At 40.4% G+C, this 15,598-nt stretch overlaps 1 protein-coding gene across 8 annotated transcripts in view; it reads left to right on the forward strand.

Moving 5' to 3' along the window:
• HYDIN (HYDIN axonemal central pair apparatus protein) overlaps positions 1-15,598 on the forward strand; it is a 415,179-nt gene that overhangs the window by 190,002 nt on the left and 209,579 nt on the right. For all 8 annotated transcript variants that reach the window (XR_013552530.1, XM_078438962.1, XM_078438955.1 and 5 more), the window contains 3 exons: positions 5,698-5,765; positions 11,066-11,301; positions 14,159-14,259. Coding sequence is in view for 7 of the 8 variants with exons in the window: in XM_078438962.1 (XP_078295088.1) it covers positions 5,698-5,765; positions 11,066-11,301; positions 14,159-14,259 (405 nt within the window). In the remaining variant the exon portion in view is untranslated. The remainder of the gene's footprint in view (positions 1-5,697; positions 5,766-11,065; positions 11,302-14,158; positions 14,260-15,598) is intronic.

Below are 15,598 nucleotides of genomic sequence, written 5' to 3' on the forward strand. Positions count from 1 at the left end.
CATCTCATGACAAGCAATGGAGGGGGTGATCTGGAGAAGCAGGAAGAGCAAACTTGCGAATGCAACCTTCGTCTCCCTTTCAGAGATTTTCTGATCCTTGAGAGTTCTCAGTAAATTCCAGCAGATCAGCTCTTCAAAGCTCTATTTGAATAAGGTTTTCTGACTTCATGGGTTCAAGAGGTATCACTCAGAATCATGAGTACCTTCCACAATATCCAGCATCATTGATGGGCCTCCATCCCAAATGGGGAAGACAAAACCTTAAAGCTTTGCTCTTATAAACATTTAGGATCAAAATGATCACCCTATCTCAGGGTAAAAGAGTATAGGATATTAAAGGACCATAATTTTACTCTTCATATAGGGGAAAGGAAAATACTGGCCAAGACAGGTTGAACAAGAAAGCCCAACCCCATTTCATCTGGCCACTCCCTAATTAAGTACAGCCTAATAATAATGCATTTCCACACACACACACACACACACACACACACACACACACACACACTGCTACTCTATTAGGAATAAATGTGTATTTTGGATATTCACTTAATAAACTTATTGAGCACCTTCCACATGCAAGGTTATATACTAGGGACAGTGACTGGCAAATTTGAGTTTGTTAGACATTCCTGTGTCCTAAGACCTACTGTCTTTTTTTTTTAATTAATTAATTTTTTGAGAGAGAGATAGAGTGCAAGCAGTGGAGGGGCAGAGAGAGATGGAGCACAGAATTCGAAGCAAGCTCCAGGCTCTGAGCTGTCAGCACAGAGCCTGATGCGGGGCTCAAACTCACGGACCGCAAGATCACGACCTGAGCCGAAGTTGGACGCTTAACCGACTGAGCCACCCCAGGCACCCCTAAGTCCTACTGTCTTAACCTGTGACTCTGTGAATTATTTTTCCAAATTCAAGATGTAATTGCCCATTCTCTAAAATATTCCCTAAACTAACTAAAAAATGTAGTGAAAGAAGTGACATTAATTAAAAACTAAAGGGCTACACTAAGAAAATATCCATTTAACATAAAGGGAGGCAATAATGGAGGAATAGAGTGATAAAAAAGGCACAAAGACATAAGAAACAAATAGTAAAGTGGAAGACATGAATCCTACTTTATCAGTAATTACATCAAGTATAAATATATTTAACACTTTAATTAAAAGGCAGAGATTGGTAGAATGGATTTTTTTAAACCCACAAAACACAATCCAATTATATGCTGTCTACAAGAGACACATTTTAAATCCAAAAATATGAATAAGTTGAAACTAAAAGGATAGAAAAAGATACACTATGCAAACAGTAACCAAAAGAACAGACTTTAAAACAAAAATTGTTATTTGAGACAAAGAGGGACATTTTATAATAGTGAAAGAGTCAAGCCATCAAGGAAATACAACAATTAGAAACACAGGCACCTAACAGCAGAGCCCCCAAAAATGTGAAGAATAGAGGGGCGCCTGGGTGGCGCAGTCGGTTAAGCGTCCGACTTCAGCCAGGTCACGATCTCGCGGTCCGTGAGTTCGAGCCCCGCGTCAGGCTCCGGGCTGATGGCTCGGAGCCTGGAGCCTGTTTCCGATTCTGTGTCTCCCTCTCTCTCTGCCCCTCCCCCGTTCATGCTCTGTCTCTCTCTGTCCCCAAAAAATAAATAAAAAACGTTGAAAAAAAAAATAAAAAAAAAAAAAGTGAAGAATAGACTGACAGAAGCAAAGGGAGAAATGGAAATATGGTGATTGCTCAGGGTTGGGGGTGTGGGACAGAGCATGATAGCTAAAGGCCATGGTGTTTCTTTTCAAAATGATGAAAATGTTCTAGAATTGACTGTGGTGATGGTTGCACATATCTGTGAATATACAAAAGCCATTGATTTATACACTTTAAGGGGGTGAATTATATGGCACGTGAATTACATTTCAAAGACGCTGTGATTGTTAATTTCAGGAGTCTATAATATTGGATGGTGGTTAGTTCCTTCATTACGTAGGTGAATTTTTAAAATCTCTGATCTCTTCTCCTGAAGATCCCAACTAGTAGTACACATCACTAGCAATGCCTGAATAGGTTAGGGTGCACTGGGGTTTTCCACTGTGAATAATAGGATTTAGGAATCCCCCAGGAACCTACTCACAAGCAAACTTGGACTAGTTAATACTTCAACTGCTCTGGGGAGGATAAGTCTCTCATTTTATCCTCTGGACATTACATTCACCCAAACTGCTATACCAGTCTCTTATTTTGGATGTTATTCCTGTTTTTTTTTTTTTTTCAAAGGGAAGGAAAATCTGACTGGGGAAAGAATGTTTGCGTGCATCCAAAAATGAATCACAAATTTCTAAGAGAAATATTTTTTTTAATTTAAAATTTGTGTTTTTTTGGGTATAACTGACACACAATGTTAACATTATTTCAGGTGAACAACATAGTTCGACAGGTTTATACATTACGTTGTGCTCACCGCAAGTGCAGCTACCATCAGTCACCATCAACACTATCACAGTACCATTGACTGTACCTTTTATTCCCATGACTTACTCATTCTATAACTGGAAGCATGTATCTCCTATTCCTCTTCACCCATTTTGCCCAGCCCCTAACCCCCCCGCCCTCTGGCAGCAGTCACTTTGTTCTAAGAGAAATATCCTTATCTAAATCACACTTGTCCAAAAGTGTTCTTGCGCTTCAAACCATGAATAATCGTTTTTGAAAACCTGGTAAATATCTGGTATCCCAAATATATGTCTAATGTATAATTATAATATACTTCCAGCTCCACACATTAATATTGACTTTACTTATGACTTCTCCAGAAATACTTTCTTAGCCCTTGTGGCCTAAGAAATCTCTGTAAAGTTAATATGATGGATTATGGACTTTTGTTTCTTATTATTTTATTGTCAGGTACTCTTCTTTCCTCAATACCACATAATTTTGGCTAGTCTGCCTTGAAAGGTCAGGACAGTTATCATACTTTTGCTTTTTCTATTTACTCCTCTAACTACATGACACAGTACTTTAAGTGGTTGGATTAACAACACTGTGAAGTTAATGTGACTTAAAAAAAATTACCCGTGAGTAGTTTTGTTGCCTCCAATCTTTACATATGTAATTTCATAAAGTGTTAACCATAACATAGATATATTTTGTATTCAACTTGTTTCACCTAACATATCATAATACTTCAGTCTTCCTATCTCTTGTCTTTAAAATTACAATTGATCCTGAACAACACAGGCTTGAACTACACGTGTCCTTTTACATGTGAATAATTTTTGATAAATACAGTGTAGTAAAACTTGTATTTTTTTCTTCCTTCTGATTAAAAAAATTTTTTTAATGTTTATTTATTTTTGAAAGAGAGACAGACAGTGAGTAGGGGAGGGGCAGAGAGAGAGGGAGACACAGAATCCGAAACAGACTCCAGGCTCTGAGCTGTCAGTACAGGGCCTGACATGGGGCTTGAACTCACAAACTGTGAGATCGTGACCTGAGCCGAAGTCGGGCGCTTAACCGACTAAGCCACCCAGGTGTTCCTCTTACTTCTGAGTTTCTGAATAACATTTTCTTTCCTGTAGCTTACTTTATTATAGGAATACAGTATATAATACATATATAAAATATGTTTTAATTGTCTCTTCATGTTATCAGTAAGGCTTCTGGTCAAGAATAGGCTATTAGTAGTTAAGTTTGGGAGATATATCAGAAGCTATACATGGATTTTCAACTGCACAGGGGGTCAGCACCCCTAACCTCTGCATCATTCAAGTGTCAACAGTATAATTTTAACAGACCACTGCATTGATGAAGGGTACAAATTTGCAGAGACTATTTGAATATTCAGAATCCCTTGTAGAATGAATGCAGCCATATCCAATTCCAGTTGGTATTTGGCCACAGTTCTCTTAGTTATATGAACAGATGTGATTTAATTCCAGTTCTTTCTACATCTGCACCTGTTAAACAACTGCTTTGTACAATTTTGTGAGCTTCTTTCTTACTTTCTTTAGCATTTGTGCATTTCCATCCCTTTGATCTCTTTGTTACTTGGCCTCACGAAACCTCTTTTACAAGTCAAGCATCTATCCTATAGGCCTGTTTGACTTCAGTCTCAACTGGATCCTAATTCTTTGCCAAGTACCAGCCACTCCTTTTGAAACTACTTTGGATCATTCGCATGAAATAGAATAGCTGGTCCCGAGAAAGGCTTTTAGGATTGAAATTTGCTTTTAGAATTGAGTCTTTGATGGGATGGCTCCTCCCAGACTTGCAACAGCCCCTGCCCACATTAGGTCAGACGTACAGCAGCCCAAAATACCACCAGGGCACGGACGCATTCAGCACAGTATGGCACACCCACTTCACAAACATCGAGCCAGGTGAATGAGGATGTTCCTGATTAACGCATTTTCTGGTATCTGTAGGTCTATAATTTTTAAAAGCTTGGCACATAGATGGGGATTATCTCAGTTCTTACCTAGATTCTAGGGATATGGATCATGGTAAAAATCAAGAATAAGCTAATACATATTTATTAGTCTTCTGTTACTCCTACATTAAACTTTGTAGCTTAAAACAATACAAATTTATTATTCTATAGCTCTATTCTTTTGAAGTCCAACATAGGTCTTATTGGGCTAAAATCAAGGTCTTGACTGGACTGTGTTGCTTCCTGGAGGCTCCAGGAGAGAATCCATTTCCTAGCCGTTTCCAGCTTCTTGAAGCTGCCCACAGTGTTCTGCTCAGGGTCCCCTTCCTCTTTCTTCAGAGCCAGCAATAGCTGGTTGAGTCCTTCTCACATTGCATTACTCCAGCCTCCTCTTTGCATCCTTTTGTATTTTTAAAGACACTTTGATTACATGGGGCCCACCAGGATAATCTAGGAAAGTCTCCCTATTTTAAGATCTGTTAATTAGGAACCTTAATTTCTTCTGCAACCTTAATTCCCCTTTATCATGTAATCTAACATATCCACACATTCTGAGGAGTAGCACATCAACATCATTGGGGACCATTATGCTATTTACTGCAGCTGAAGTCAACTAGAAACTGTAGAATCTCTCTACTATTTACTTTAAGCTAGAGAATCACTCCAAGATCCTGAGGCCTTGCACTGAGAGAGAAATGAACCAACATTTACAGCAAAGGTCCTTCAAGGTCACCTATACCAGATTGCAGTCTTTTCTTTTATACAGGAGGAAAAGAAACTGGGGGCTCTGGGGGTAATGTGACTGGCCAAGATCACAACTAGTTGGTGGTAGGAATTGGAAAAACAGTTTTATAAAAGTTGGGACCAGGAATATTGGTGCCATTGATAGGTTTTAATGCTTATTATTTTAATGCTGTAATTTTTGTTTCTTGTCTAAGAATAACTTTTCGTGATATGTATCTTATCCATATTAATATTCTGTGTCATTGGTTTGGTGATGTGTCTGCCCTGCCTCATTCATTGGTAGGCATTTGGTGATAAATTAATCACAGCATCATTTGCTAAAACCCAGTGGTTTGAGTCTTGAAAAAGAATTCTAAGAACCACTGCGATAAGACCATCAGCTTGTGGTTTCTTTAAGTGCTAGATTCTGTACTTGACTTAATGCCAGTTTATGGCTTTAACGTTTACTGTCTTCCTAGTTCCTGACTGTTACACTGAATTCACTGGATTCTCTATCCACTCCCCCCAACTTGTATTCCTACTTGCAGAGGCTGTGTCATTGGACCTACCTTCCACTTTAATGTTCCTGCTCTGCACTTTGGCGATGTTTCCTTTGGTGAGTAATTTTTCCATATTAAATTAGAAATTGAGTGGAATTGCCTGTCTCTCTACATGGAAGGAGGAAAGTTTACACAAAAGCTCTCTTACCAATTTTTTACGAGTAATAGCAAGAAAGTCTAGAATTGTTCTCTTCTTCCTCTGCAGCAGTGACATTTCAGTGCCATTTCCTAGTTTATCTGTGAAAGTTATAACTACGTCCTGGGCACTAATAGCTGTCAGGCCATGGTTGTCCTTGCTCTTTCAGCAGTGGAACAATAGAAAGCCTTAAACTTCACACTGCTATCTGAATGTTCTGAACACTCCATTTTATATGCAGTTTCTGATTTGCCAGTATGTCTACACAACAGCCTCTTCACAGAGATGCTCTCAAGTTTCAAGTGAATTCAGTGGTGGTTTGACTCAGGTGTCCTATCACTCCAAGCTGAAGACTTCTATATTTTTCTGTTGTCTTCTTGCTCAGTTACTTCCCCTGAGTCATTTCCTCCTGTCTCCACCTTTCCAAAGAGTAACAGTGGTAACAGCAGTGGTGGCATTAGCAGTAAAAGTTTCCATTTATTGGTTCTTTCTTATATTCTAATCTTTGCTAAGTGAATCACATTCAGTACTGCATTTAACCCTTTAAATCCTTTGGGGAGATACTATTTAAGATTCCCCTTTCGGAGCTGGAAGAACTGATCATTCGAACAGTTAAATAACTTCCCATGGTCATATAGCAGTGGCAGAATGAGTATTTCACTTGAGCTCTCTCTAAATCATACACTGTCAACAGGGATGATTTTGCCCCCAAAGGGTCAAAAATTGTTTGCTTGGGGTTGAAGAGTGTAGATCTAACCCACATTTGTGGTCCTCCAAAGTTCAACCCTACCCAATAGAATCTTCTTCCTTAGTATTTAATTTTTCTCATTAGGGAGAAATTAATCTAATTTAAATTATATTTAATTAATTGATTTCACTGAAAATTAATTAATCACAGTGGTTCTTTTTAGGAGGTGATAATAATTTAGGAAAGACTGAGAAACCTTAGCCTGAATCCATAGTCCATAATCCTTTCCATTTTTCTCAGTTGCCTCCCATTTTGACTTTCAGTTCTTTTGCTTCAAGTAGGGCCATCTACTTGGGGAAAATTTTTTCTTTACAAAAAATATCCTTTCTTTGCAAAAAGCTGATTAATAACGTTTTTATCCATTGCTTTAACATTTAACATTTCCTAAATACAGGAAAATCCATATCAATGGAGTTGAATGTCTGTTTGTTACCATAGAATATGAGAATGGCTAGAGGAATTTTTAGAAATTTGTAGTGCATGTTTGAGTTGTAGAGTTTTCGAAGGAAAGTAAAAGTGACCCACAATTTGAAAATTGTCTGTTGGCCAACTGAGAGAGGCATACTCTCTCAAGGGAAACCGTGACTGATATGCAGTGAGAGGTGAATTACCCAAAGACCTATGCACTTACCCTCCAACCAGCTCAACTGAGTTCACAGAGAGTTCTGGGCAACTGATGCATGACAGCAACATACCCTCACAGGCATTTAAATATGAGCTCCAACACAGAACATTTGGAAGATATGCCCTGTATCATATTGCCCTGGAGGGAGAAAAAATAATCCAAATAAAAACCTCAAATCAGTCACTCCAAGAAATATCATACTGATTCATTATCTAGAATCTGCCCTATTGAAAGGTTAATGTAAATAGTGTACCAACGATAAGCCAATTTTTGAGCCCTGAGAATATCTGGAACACTTTTATCTAGAATCCAAACATTTAAAAGCATCAAGGCCCCTAATGGTGCATTTCAGCGAAATATGGCAAACAGGAGGTGTTCAAAATGCTGTATTTGATATTGGCAAGCTCTGGGTAACACAGTAGATAAAACCATTTATGCATGCTCCAAAGCTAGGTAGGTTTTTTTCCCATTATCATCTTCCATTTGGTCCTCTCTTATCCCTAAGTATATAGGAAAAGCCATTATTGGGTAATTTATTCATTGTTTCCTTGAGCTATAGAGAAAATAATCAACAGTTGTTTCTCATAGTTGGTCCAGCTAGAAGTTTTGGTAACTAGCTTAGATGAAAATTACAAAAAGTTTATTTTTCTTTTGTTGTACAACATCTTACTGAACCATTTGGCAATAACGCAGCTAGATAAGAGTGGGAAGACACTACAGAGCCATGACCCAACAGTCCCCAGGTCTGAGACGTAAAAACTTATCCCACTTAAGTCCACCTTCAAAATTCAAGTTACATTTCTTTTAGTTTGGATATGGATTCCTTAATCTTCCCTGTGGTGTGGCAGGAAATATTAATGAAAAACATACCTTTTTGCTTGCCAACAGGAAATCTAGGGCTATTTCATTTTTCAAAACCACTTGGGTCAGTCAATTCAGGCTACTTTGCTGTGCTTCTGGATTCTGCAATGTATCAGCCAAAGTTAGGAACCATTTTGTGATACAGTTTTAGAATTATTTGATGATAATATTGTTAAGTCCTAAAGTTGGTACTAGAGTTCTTTCATGACTCCTACCCAAAGTGTCATTATTTATTTCTCCAGGAAGATAGGCCTCCTGTCACAAAGAAACATGGTACATTGAAGAGTTATTTATTGGCAACTTCCTAATTATTACCTCACATGTGCAAATATGGCTTTGATGAGGCAGACAAAAGTAAGCATGTGATTGGCTCAGGAATGAAAGACCAGTAGGTCTTTCGATAGTTCGATAGTTCGAAATGCAAGAGAAATTAATGGTTACAGGAATAAGCCAGGAATTGAAGGAATTTTTTTAGTTATATCAGAATGACAGACATATTGTTAAAGTTGGTGATATCGTCCCCATCTTGGCAAAAAGGCATGTTCTTGAAGAGGTGTCTGTTATAGGTTAGTGTTGGAGACATAGCCTTTATTTGCTTAGAGATGCAGATCTAGATTAGGCATCAGGACCTATTGGGATTGATGGTGTTAGATTACTATAAATACCCTAAAGTAGACGACAGGTAATAGTACTGTTGTTTGGTATCTGAAATGTTTAAAGTATGGCTATAAATATTTTGATGGTAGGATTGGATGTTGGATGACATTTTGAATAATTAGGTTGATGGAAGCTAGAAGGGTGAAAGAGTCAGATTCTAGAATATAGGTGGTGATGATCTCTGAAAGAGCAGTGAAGCTTTGATAAATCCTCAGATTCATCAAAGAATACAATGGACCAGGTAACAACTGAGATGCCAGATTATAGACCAAAAGGGCAGAGTGTAAGTATTTGCAAACTCACTGTTTTTCGAGAGGTACAGGAATATGTGGAATGAGAATAGGGAGTTTGGAAAACTCCAGGCATTCAGTGGACCTGACCATTGGATAATTTGGCCAGAGAAGTTAGGGTTTAAGGGCCATAAACATTTTTTAAAAATCACGATAGTTGTCTTCCATGGCCCAGGTACGAACAGGCAGTATTTCACTCAAGAAGAAATATTTAAATTGATTTTAGGATGTTGTAAAGTGGGGGCCCAGGGACAATTAATTGTAATTATCCCTTACAACCTTTTTTTTTAAGTTTATTTTTATTTATTTTGAGAGAGAGATAGAGAACATGGAGGGGAAGGGCAGAGACAGAGGGAGACAGAATCCCAAGCAGAAGCCTCACTGTCAGCTCAGAGCCTGATGCAGGGCTCGATCTCATGAACCATGAGATCAGACCCGAGCCAAAGTCGAGAGGTGGACGCTTAACTGACTGAGCCACCCACGTTCCCCTGTCCCTTACAATCTTAATTATAATGATTATAGAAAGATCTGAGAAAGGTTAGCAGAAGAGATCATTGAAAGCATGAGGGAAGCCTAAACCCAATAGTATTAGGATTTGGTGCAAGCAGAAAGCTAGGAGTAACACTTGTATTATTAATGACCCTTCAGTCTTTAACAAAATAATACCACTTTCTTTAGGCTTTTTAGCAAGCGATATGGGGTTTACAGGTCATTGTACAAGGAATTGTTCTAGTTAGGAGGTTATAGTTGGCTTTATTCTCAAAAAACCTTCTAGCTTCAGGGAAATAGTCTGAGCAATGGTTTGGAAGGACCCATCTGAATCTTTATACAAACCACTTCCAGCGTACCCTATACATTAGAAGAGTGCTGATCCTATAAATGGTCAAGTAAAAATAAACAAGGGTGAGGGATCTACAGTTTCAATAGTCTTTGCTGGGAAAGTTCTAGAAAGCTGAATGCAGCAATACATGATTATTAAATGGACTTACTAGCAGCTCCTCTGGAATTTCCAAGAAAGTCCTTCAGGTACATTTAAGCAGGCAATTCTTTTTCCATAAGAGATCTCTTCCAAGTAGATTGGCAGGTAATATCACAAAGGAGACATAAATGCATTTCCTCCAACAGTCCTAATGTGTAGACAAAGGCTCAGAAATGGGGAGACAAATAGATCAGTCCAAAATATCCCCCGCAGTAATGTAGTAACTAGCAGAGACCAATTGTGTTTTACTGCATTAGGGCTCCAGGTAGAAAGAATAGTGTTTGCATCCCATAGAAATATGCAGATAGAGTGGCCACCTCGGGAATCCAAAATCAGAGCTCAGTTTATTGCCTGCCAGGCAAGGAGGATCCACATCTCTTAGAAAAGGAACAGGAGTCTCACTGAACTGAACGTAGGAAGGCTGGATTTAACGTGAAAAAGTAGCTTTGTCTAAGGGAGGTAAAAGCCAGTGTGTTAGTCTCTGGCTGGCTCAAAAGCAGATTGTAAAGTCTCTCTCAGGAGACGCTATTATTTGATTTTGTGTCATCGACCCTGGGAGCATGAGCCTCAGACAGGTCCAGGAGGAGTTATATAATATCTTGGCGGGCTCTGGGTCACACAGCAGGGAAAACCACACAGGCTTCTCCTTTCACACGTTGGCAGATAAAAAGAGCAAACGTGATTCAATTTTTAAAAAAAATCTGTATTCTGTGTAAAAATTAAATGCAAAGCATACTTCTGGAGAACTACTCACCAAACAGATAATAATAGATGCTGCTTCTTGAGAGGGACCTGGATGAACATCAAGTGATTGGTTTTATGTCTATAGTTGCTACATAGTACGCATATATAAGTATTCACTGACTGACTGAATGAATGAATGAAATGCATTCATTGATGGTACAATTGAGGACAATATCAGGGAGAGGTGGAGTTAAGCAAGTGGTGATGAATTGCACAGGCAGTTCACTTAAGTGGTTTGGCAATAGTAGCAGAGGTTGAAGTTTCAAGGGAGGCTATAGTGGGGCTTTGATATCTCACCTTACATTTTGTTTTCCAGGTTTCCCTCATACCTTGATATGTTCCCTCAATAATACCTCCTTAGTCCCCATGACCTTCAAACTGCGCGTCCCTGGAGATGGCGATGGCCAGAAAAGCATTTCAAGATGTGAGCAGTATTCAGACAACAAAAGACCGCTTTGGAACAAGGACGAAAGACCCATAACGAAACCAAAAGAATTCACCATCACTCCCAGCAGTGGCACCATTCGCCCCCAAGGATTTGCTGCTATCAGGGTAAAGTGCACAGCCTCCCAGCACATACTCCCAGGCAGCCACGCTCTCAGATAGTTACTAGGATCACAGCTAGGATTTGCTTTATACATCCGTTGTCAGCGGGAGGGAGTGCCTCTAATTCATGTGGAAAAGTGGGCCTATAAGGACATAAACCACGGAGGCACAAGAAACCAGATACACATATATTGGGCACAAGAACTGACACTGCTCCCGTGAATTTCCACCAATCCAGAGGCATTGCCTTCACCAAAACGTGGATTCTCGAGAAATCCAGTGAAACCCCTGCTCTGCATAGATAGTACACTCATCAATACAGATGTAAAAAGATTTAAGAACTCACTGATAATTAGGTGCTCCTTTCCTTCAGAATCTAATTGTTTATACCAATCAATGTCCGTATTTGTGCCACAGATGATACCCAGTTTATTCAGATTTTTAATACAAATCTGGGCTTCGTGGTGAACGTAGATGTGATATCCCTAACAGTGCTTTATATTTAGGCCCACAGTGTGATGCTCTGGGCATGGCCTAGCAGAGCCACCAGCAGAATTATTTCACAGCTCACTGAGAAGGATTTTACTGTCTTCCTTCACCTACTTTTGCTCTTCCAAACAGTTAGGTCTAGCATTACTGAAGGCTGCTAAGTTGAAATGATTTTTATCTTTTCTGGGAAAGAAAAAAGAGAAGACTTCCATGGCGAAGGTTGGCAATTTTCTCTTTATTTTTTTTTTTATAATTTTTTTTTCAACGTCTTTTTATTTATTTTTGGGACAGAGAGAGACAGAGCATGAACGGGGGAGGGGCAGAGAGAGAGGGAGACACAGAATCGGAAACAGGCTCCAGGCTCCGAGCCATCAGCCCAGAGCCCGATGTGGGGCTCGAACTCACGGCCCGCGAGATCGTGACGTGGCTGAAGTCGGACGCTTAACCGACTGCGCCACCCAGGCGCCCCGGCAATTTTCTCTTTTGTCATGACCTTTGAATATTTAATTCAGGTATGGTTTTAGGCCCCACATTTGCTTTAAATGTTTCATAATATCTCACCGTGAAGCCGCTCATCCTAAATCTTTTCTGGGAGTCTTTGGCTCTCCCAAGGGCATCTCCGTGGGCCCAATGAGGTTTATATCACATATCATTGTCACTTCTCAGGTTCCCAGTCTTAGTCCATTTGGGCTGCTATTACAAATACTTGAGGGGCACCTGGGTGGCACCATGGGTTAAGTGTCTGACTCTTGATCTCAGTTCGGGTCTTGATCTCAGGGTTGTGAGTTCAAGCCCCGCATTGGGCTCCATGCTGGGCGTGGAGCCTACTTAACAAAAAATGTTAAAAAAAAAACCCAAATACTTGAGACTGGGTGGTTTATAAACAACAGAAATTTATTTCTCACGGTTTGGAGGCTGGAAGTCTAAAATCAGGGTGACACATGGTAGAGTTCTGGTGAGGGGCGGCCTGCTGACTTATGTCCTCACATGCGGAGAGGAGCTGTGGGGTCTTTCTCATTAGGGTCCTCATCCTGTTCATGAGAGCTCCACCCTCATGACCTAATCACCCCCAGTGGCCCCACCTCCTAATTCCCACCACACTGGGGGTTAGGATTTCAACATATGAATTTGGGGGGTGGGACACAACCTTTCAGATCATGGCAGTTGCTCACTGTGGCTTTCCCAGGAAGAAGCGCTGTTGCAAAGAATTTATTTTTTACTTCGTGCTCAGCCTACACATCACCCACCTTTCCTTTTTTCCCTCTCACGCATCGCACAGGAAGGTTTGCGAAGACGTAGCACCTGCCTAGCAGCCTTCTGTGAGAGCCACTTGCTCTGCCTTCTAACCAGAGCTCAGAGACAGGAACAGGGGTTAGAGTCACTCCAGGAGCCTCTGCATGCTGGGCCAACTGCTTCTCTCCACATCTGACAAATTTTCTTTCCAAATCAGTGGCTCCACCTTCACTTTATTTTCCCTTCAGATTTGGAAAAGCTTTCCCCAAGCTTCAATGTTCACTCCTGAACTACATCAACCATGTCTGTGTGGACTCAAATTTGCATCCAGTGATTCCCTTTGCAACCAAAAAAAAAAATTCTTTAATTAGTCCTTCATACATAATTTATGTACTGAAAAGCTTTAACCTATGCTAGAAGCTGTTCTCTAGACTTACAAGTATCTCTTCCACTACAAATCATTTTTAAGCAATTAAAAACGGTGACAGGACCTCAACAGCTAAATGTAATATTTCACAATAATAAATAAAAATCAGAGGATAGAATATACTGGGCACATACTGTCCTTGAATAGACCTTTCTTTGGAGCTTCCCATTTTCTGTTCTAATAATGAATATGGTGGACAGTGGGGAGACAAGATTTTGATTAAAAAAAAAAGTCTAGTTGATTTCTTAGGCCCTTTTCTGGAACTGACATGGTTTCATGTTCATTTATTTTGCTGTAAGAGAAACTTAGCTGTAGTGTTTTATTGGTGTGTTGAATTTTTGTAATTTCTATAGCCAGGAGGCATAGAGAACAATTTAAATTGAGTAATGAAAGTTTGCTTGTTACGGCTTATCTTTCAGGGTCATTTTTTTCCCCTTATGCAGGTATATGACTTCTTTGATACAGTCTTCTCAGAAATGAGCAAACCTATTGTACTAAAAGCCATTTGGTTTCTAACCTCGCCTTTGAAAAAACTCAGCATGCCCTGACCCCAAAATGTAACTTGTTCAACTGAAAATGTAAAACGCCAAACACCCCATGAAAAGTACTCAGAAGCCGTCCTCATCAGTGCTGTCCTCCCCTGGCTCCTTTCTCCACTGCACAGAGGGAGGGCCGGCCTTGTGGAAGAGCGGCTTTTCACCTTTATCTTTCCAGGTGACCTTATGCTCCAACACCGTGCAGAAATATGAGCTGGCCCTGGTGGTGGACGTGGAGGGCATCGGGGAAGAAGTGCTGGCGCTCCTAATCACAGCCAGGTATCACACTCACCTGCTTTCTCTCCTCCTGCGTCTCCCCTGAGCCGCCAGCCAGCAATGGCTGCCTCTCACGGAGGCAGCATGCCTGCAATCAGTTCTCACTGCATTTGTTCTGCTTACCTGGGAAAGCAAATCTGATATGGAATCTGATATTCAAATGATAAAGCTTTAAAACAGCAAGCACACACCTCTGGTGCAGATAAGAAAAGGGGTGTGTGTGTGTGTGTGTGTGTGTGTGTGTGTGCGTGCGCACGCGTTTTGCAGCGTTAGGAATAATAGTGCTCCCTAATGGTCTGACTTTCCGTGTATGTAACTGAAAGGGTTCTACCAGGAAGAGGTGAACAGTTGCTGTTTTTCTTTACATTTTTTTTAGTGTTTCTTTTATTTTTGAGAGAGAGAGGCATAGCGTGAGCAGGGGAGGAGCAGAGAGAGAGAGGGAGACAGAATCCGAAGCAGGCTCCAGGCTCTGAGCTGTCAGCACAGAGCCCGACGTGGGGCTTGACCTGAGATCATGACCTGAGCCGAAGTTGGACACTTGAAGGACTGAGCCACCCAGGCACCCCATAAGTTGCTGTTTTTGTAATTTTTATCTTTAAATATAGTACTCCAGGGTTATGCCCAGAAAGAGTGGTGCTCACAGGCCTGCAGTGGAAGGTCCATTTAGCAAGACAGTTCTGCACTAGGACACTTACTATGACTTCAATGCAGGCTGCAAGCAGGCCTCCCGAATGAGGCTAACAACATAAACTCCTCAGAACTGTACCCACCTTCTCTCCATTTTAATAGAGGCAGCAGTGGACTCTCAAGTCAGGTTAAGATCCTGGCTCTGCCATTTGTTGATTGTGTCTCCTTGACCAAGTTGGGGTCTTCCTAAGAGTGGAGTGTGATGCTAATGATGACAGTGATCCTGATTAAATAAATAAAATCGTGGACCACACTCTTGCCAAAGCAAACAGGTATTCAGGTCTGGGACTTTAGAGGGTTTGTATGAAAATGCCATCTAAATGAAATTGAGAAAATTAACTTAATAAAAGCCTGATAACATATCCATCCCTAGAGTTTAGGTCTCATGAATTTCAGATGTATCAGAAAGAACTTGAAGGTCAAGGCCTTGCCATGGTCTACTTAGTCCTTCCAAAGACCTAACTAATTGTTTTGCGTGTTTAAAAACAGAAAAAGCTCTTTCATCTGGTCCTTTCTATACCCAGGTTTAGCTTTTTTGTCTAGGCTTGCATTTCTTTTCTGGGTGGGTTGATTCTGATACTTTCCCCTTTTCAGCCCCCTTTCCCTGAAGCTGTCAATGGGAAACCCTGAGTTAAAGAAAACAACAACAACAACA

The sequence above is a fragment of the Panthera onca genome, chromosome E2, assembly GCF_046562875.1.
Source record: "Panthera onca isolate mPanOnc1 chromosome E2, mPanOnc1 haplotype 2, whole genome shotgun sequence".
NCBI classification, from domain to species: Eukaryota; Metazoa; Chordata; class Mammalia; order Carnivora; family Felidae; genus Panthera; species Panthera onca.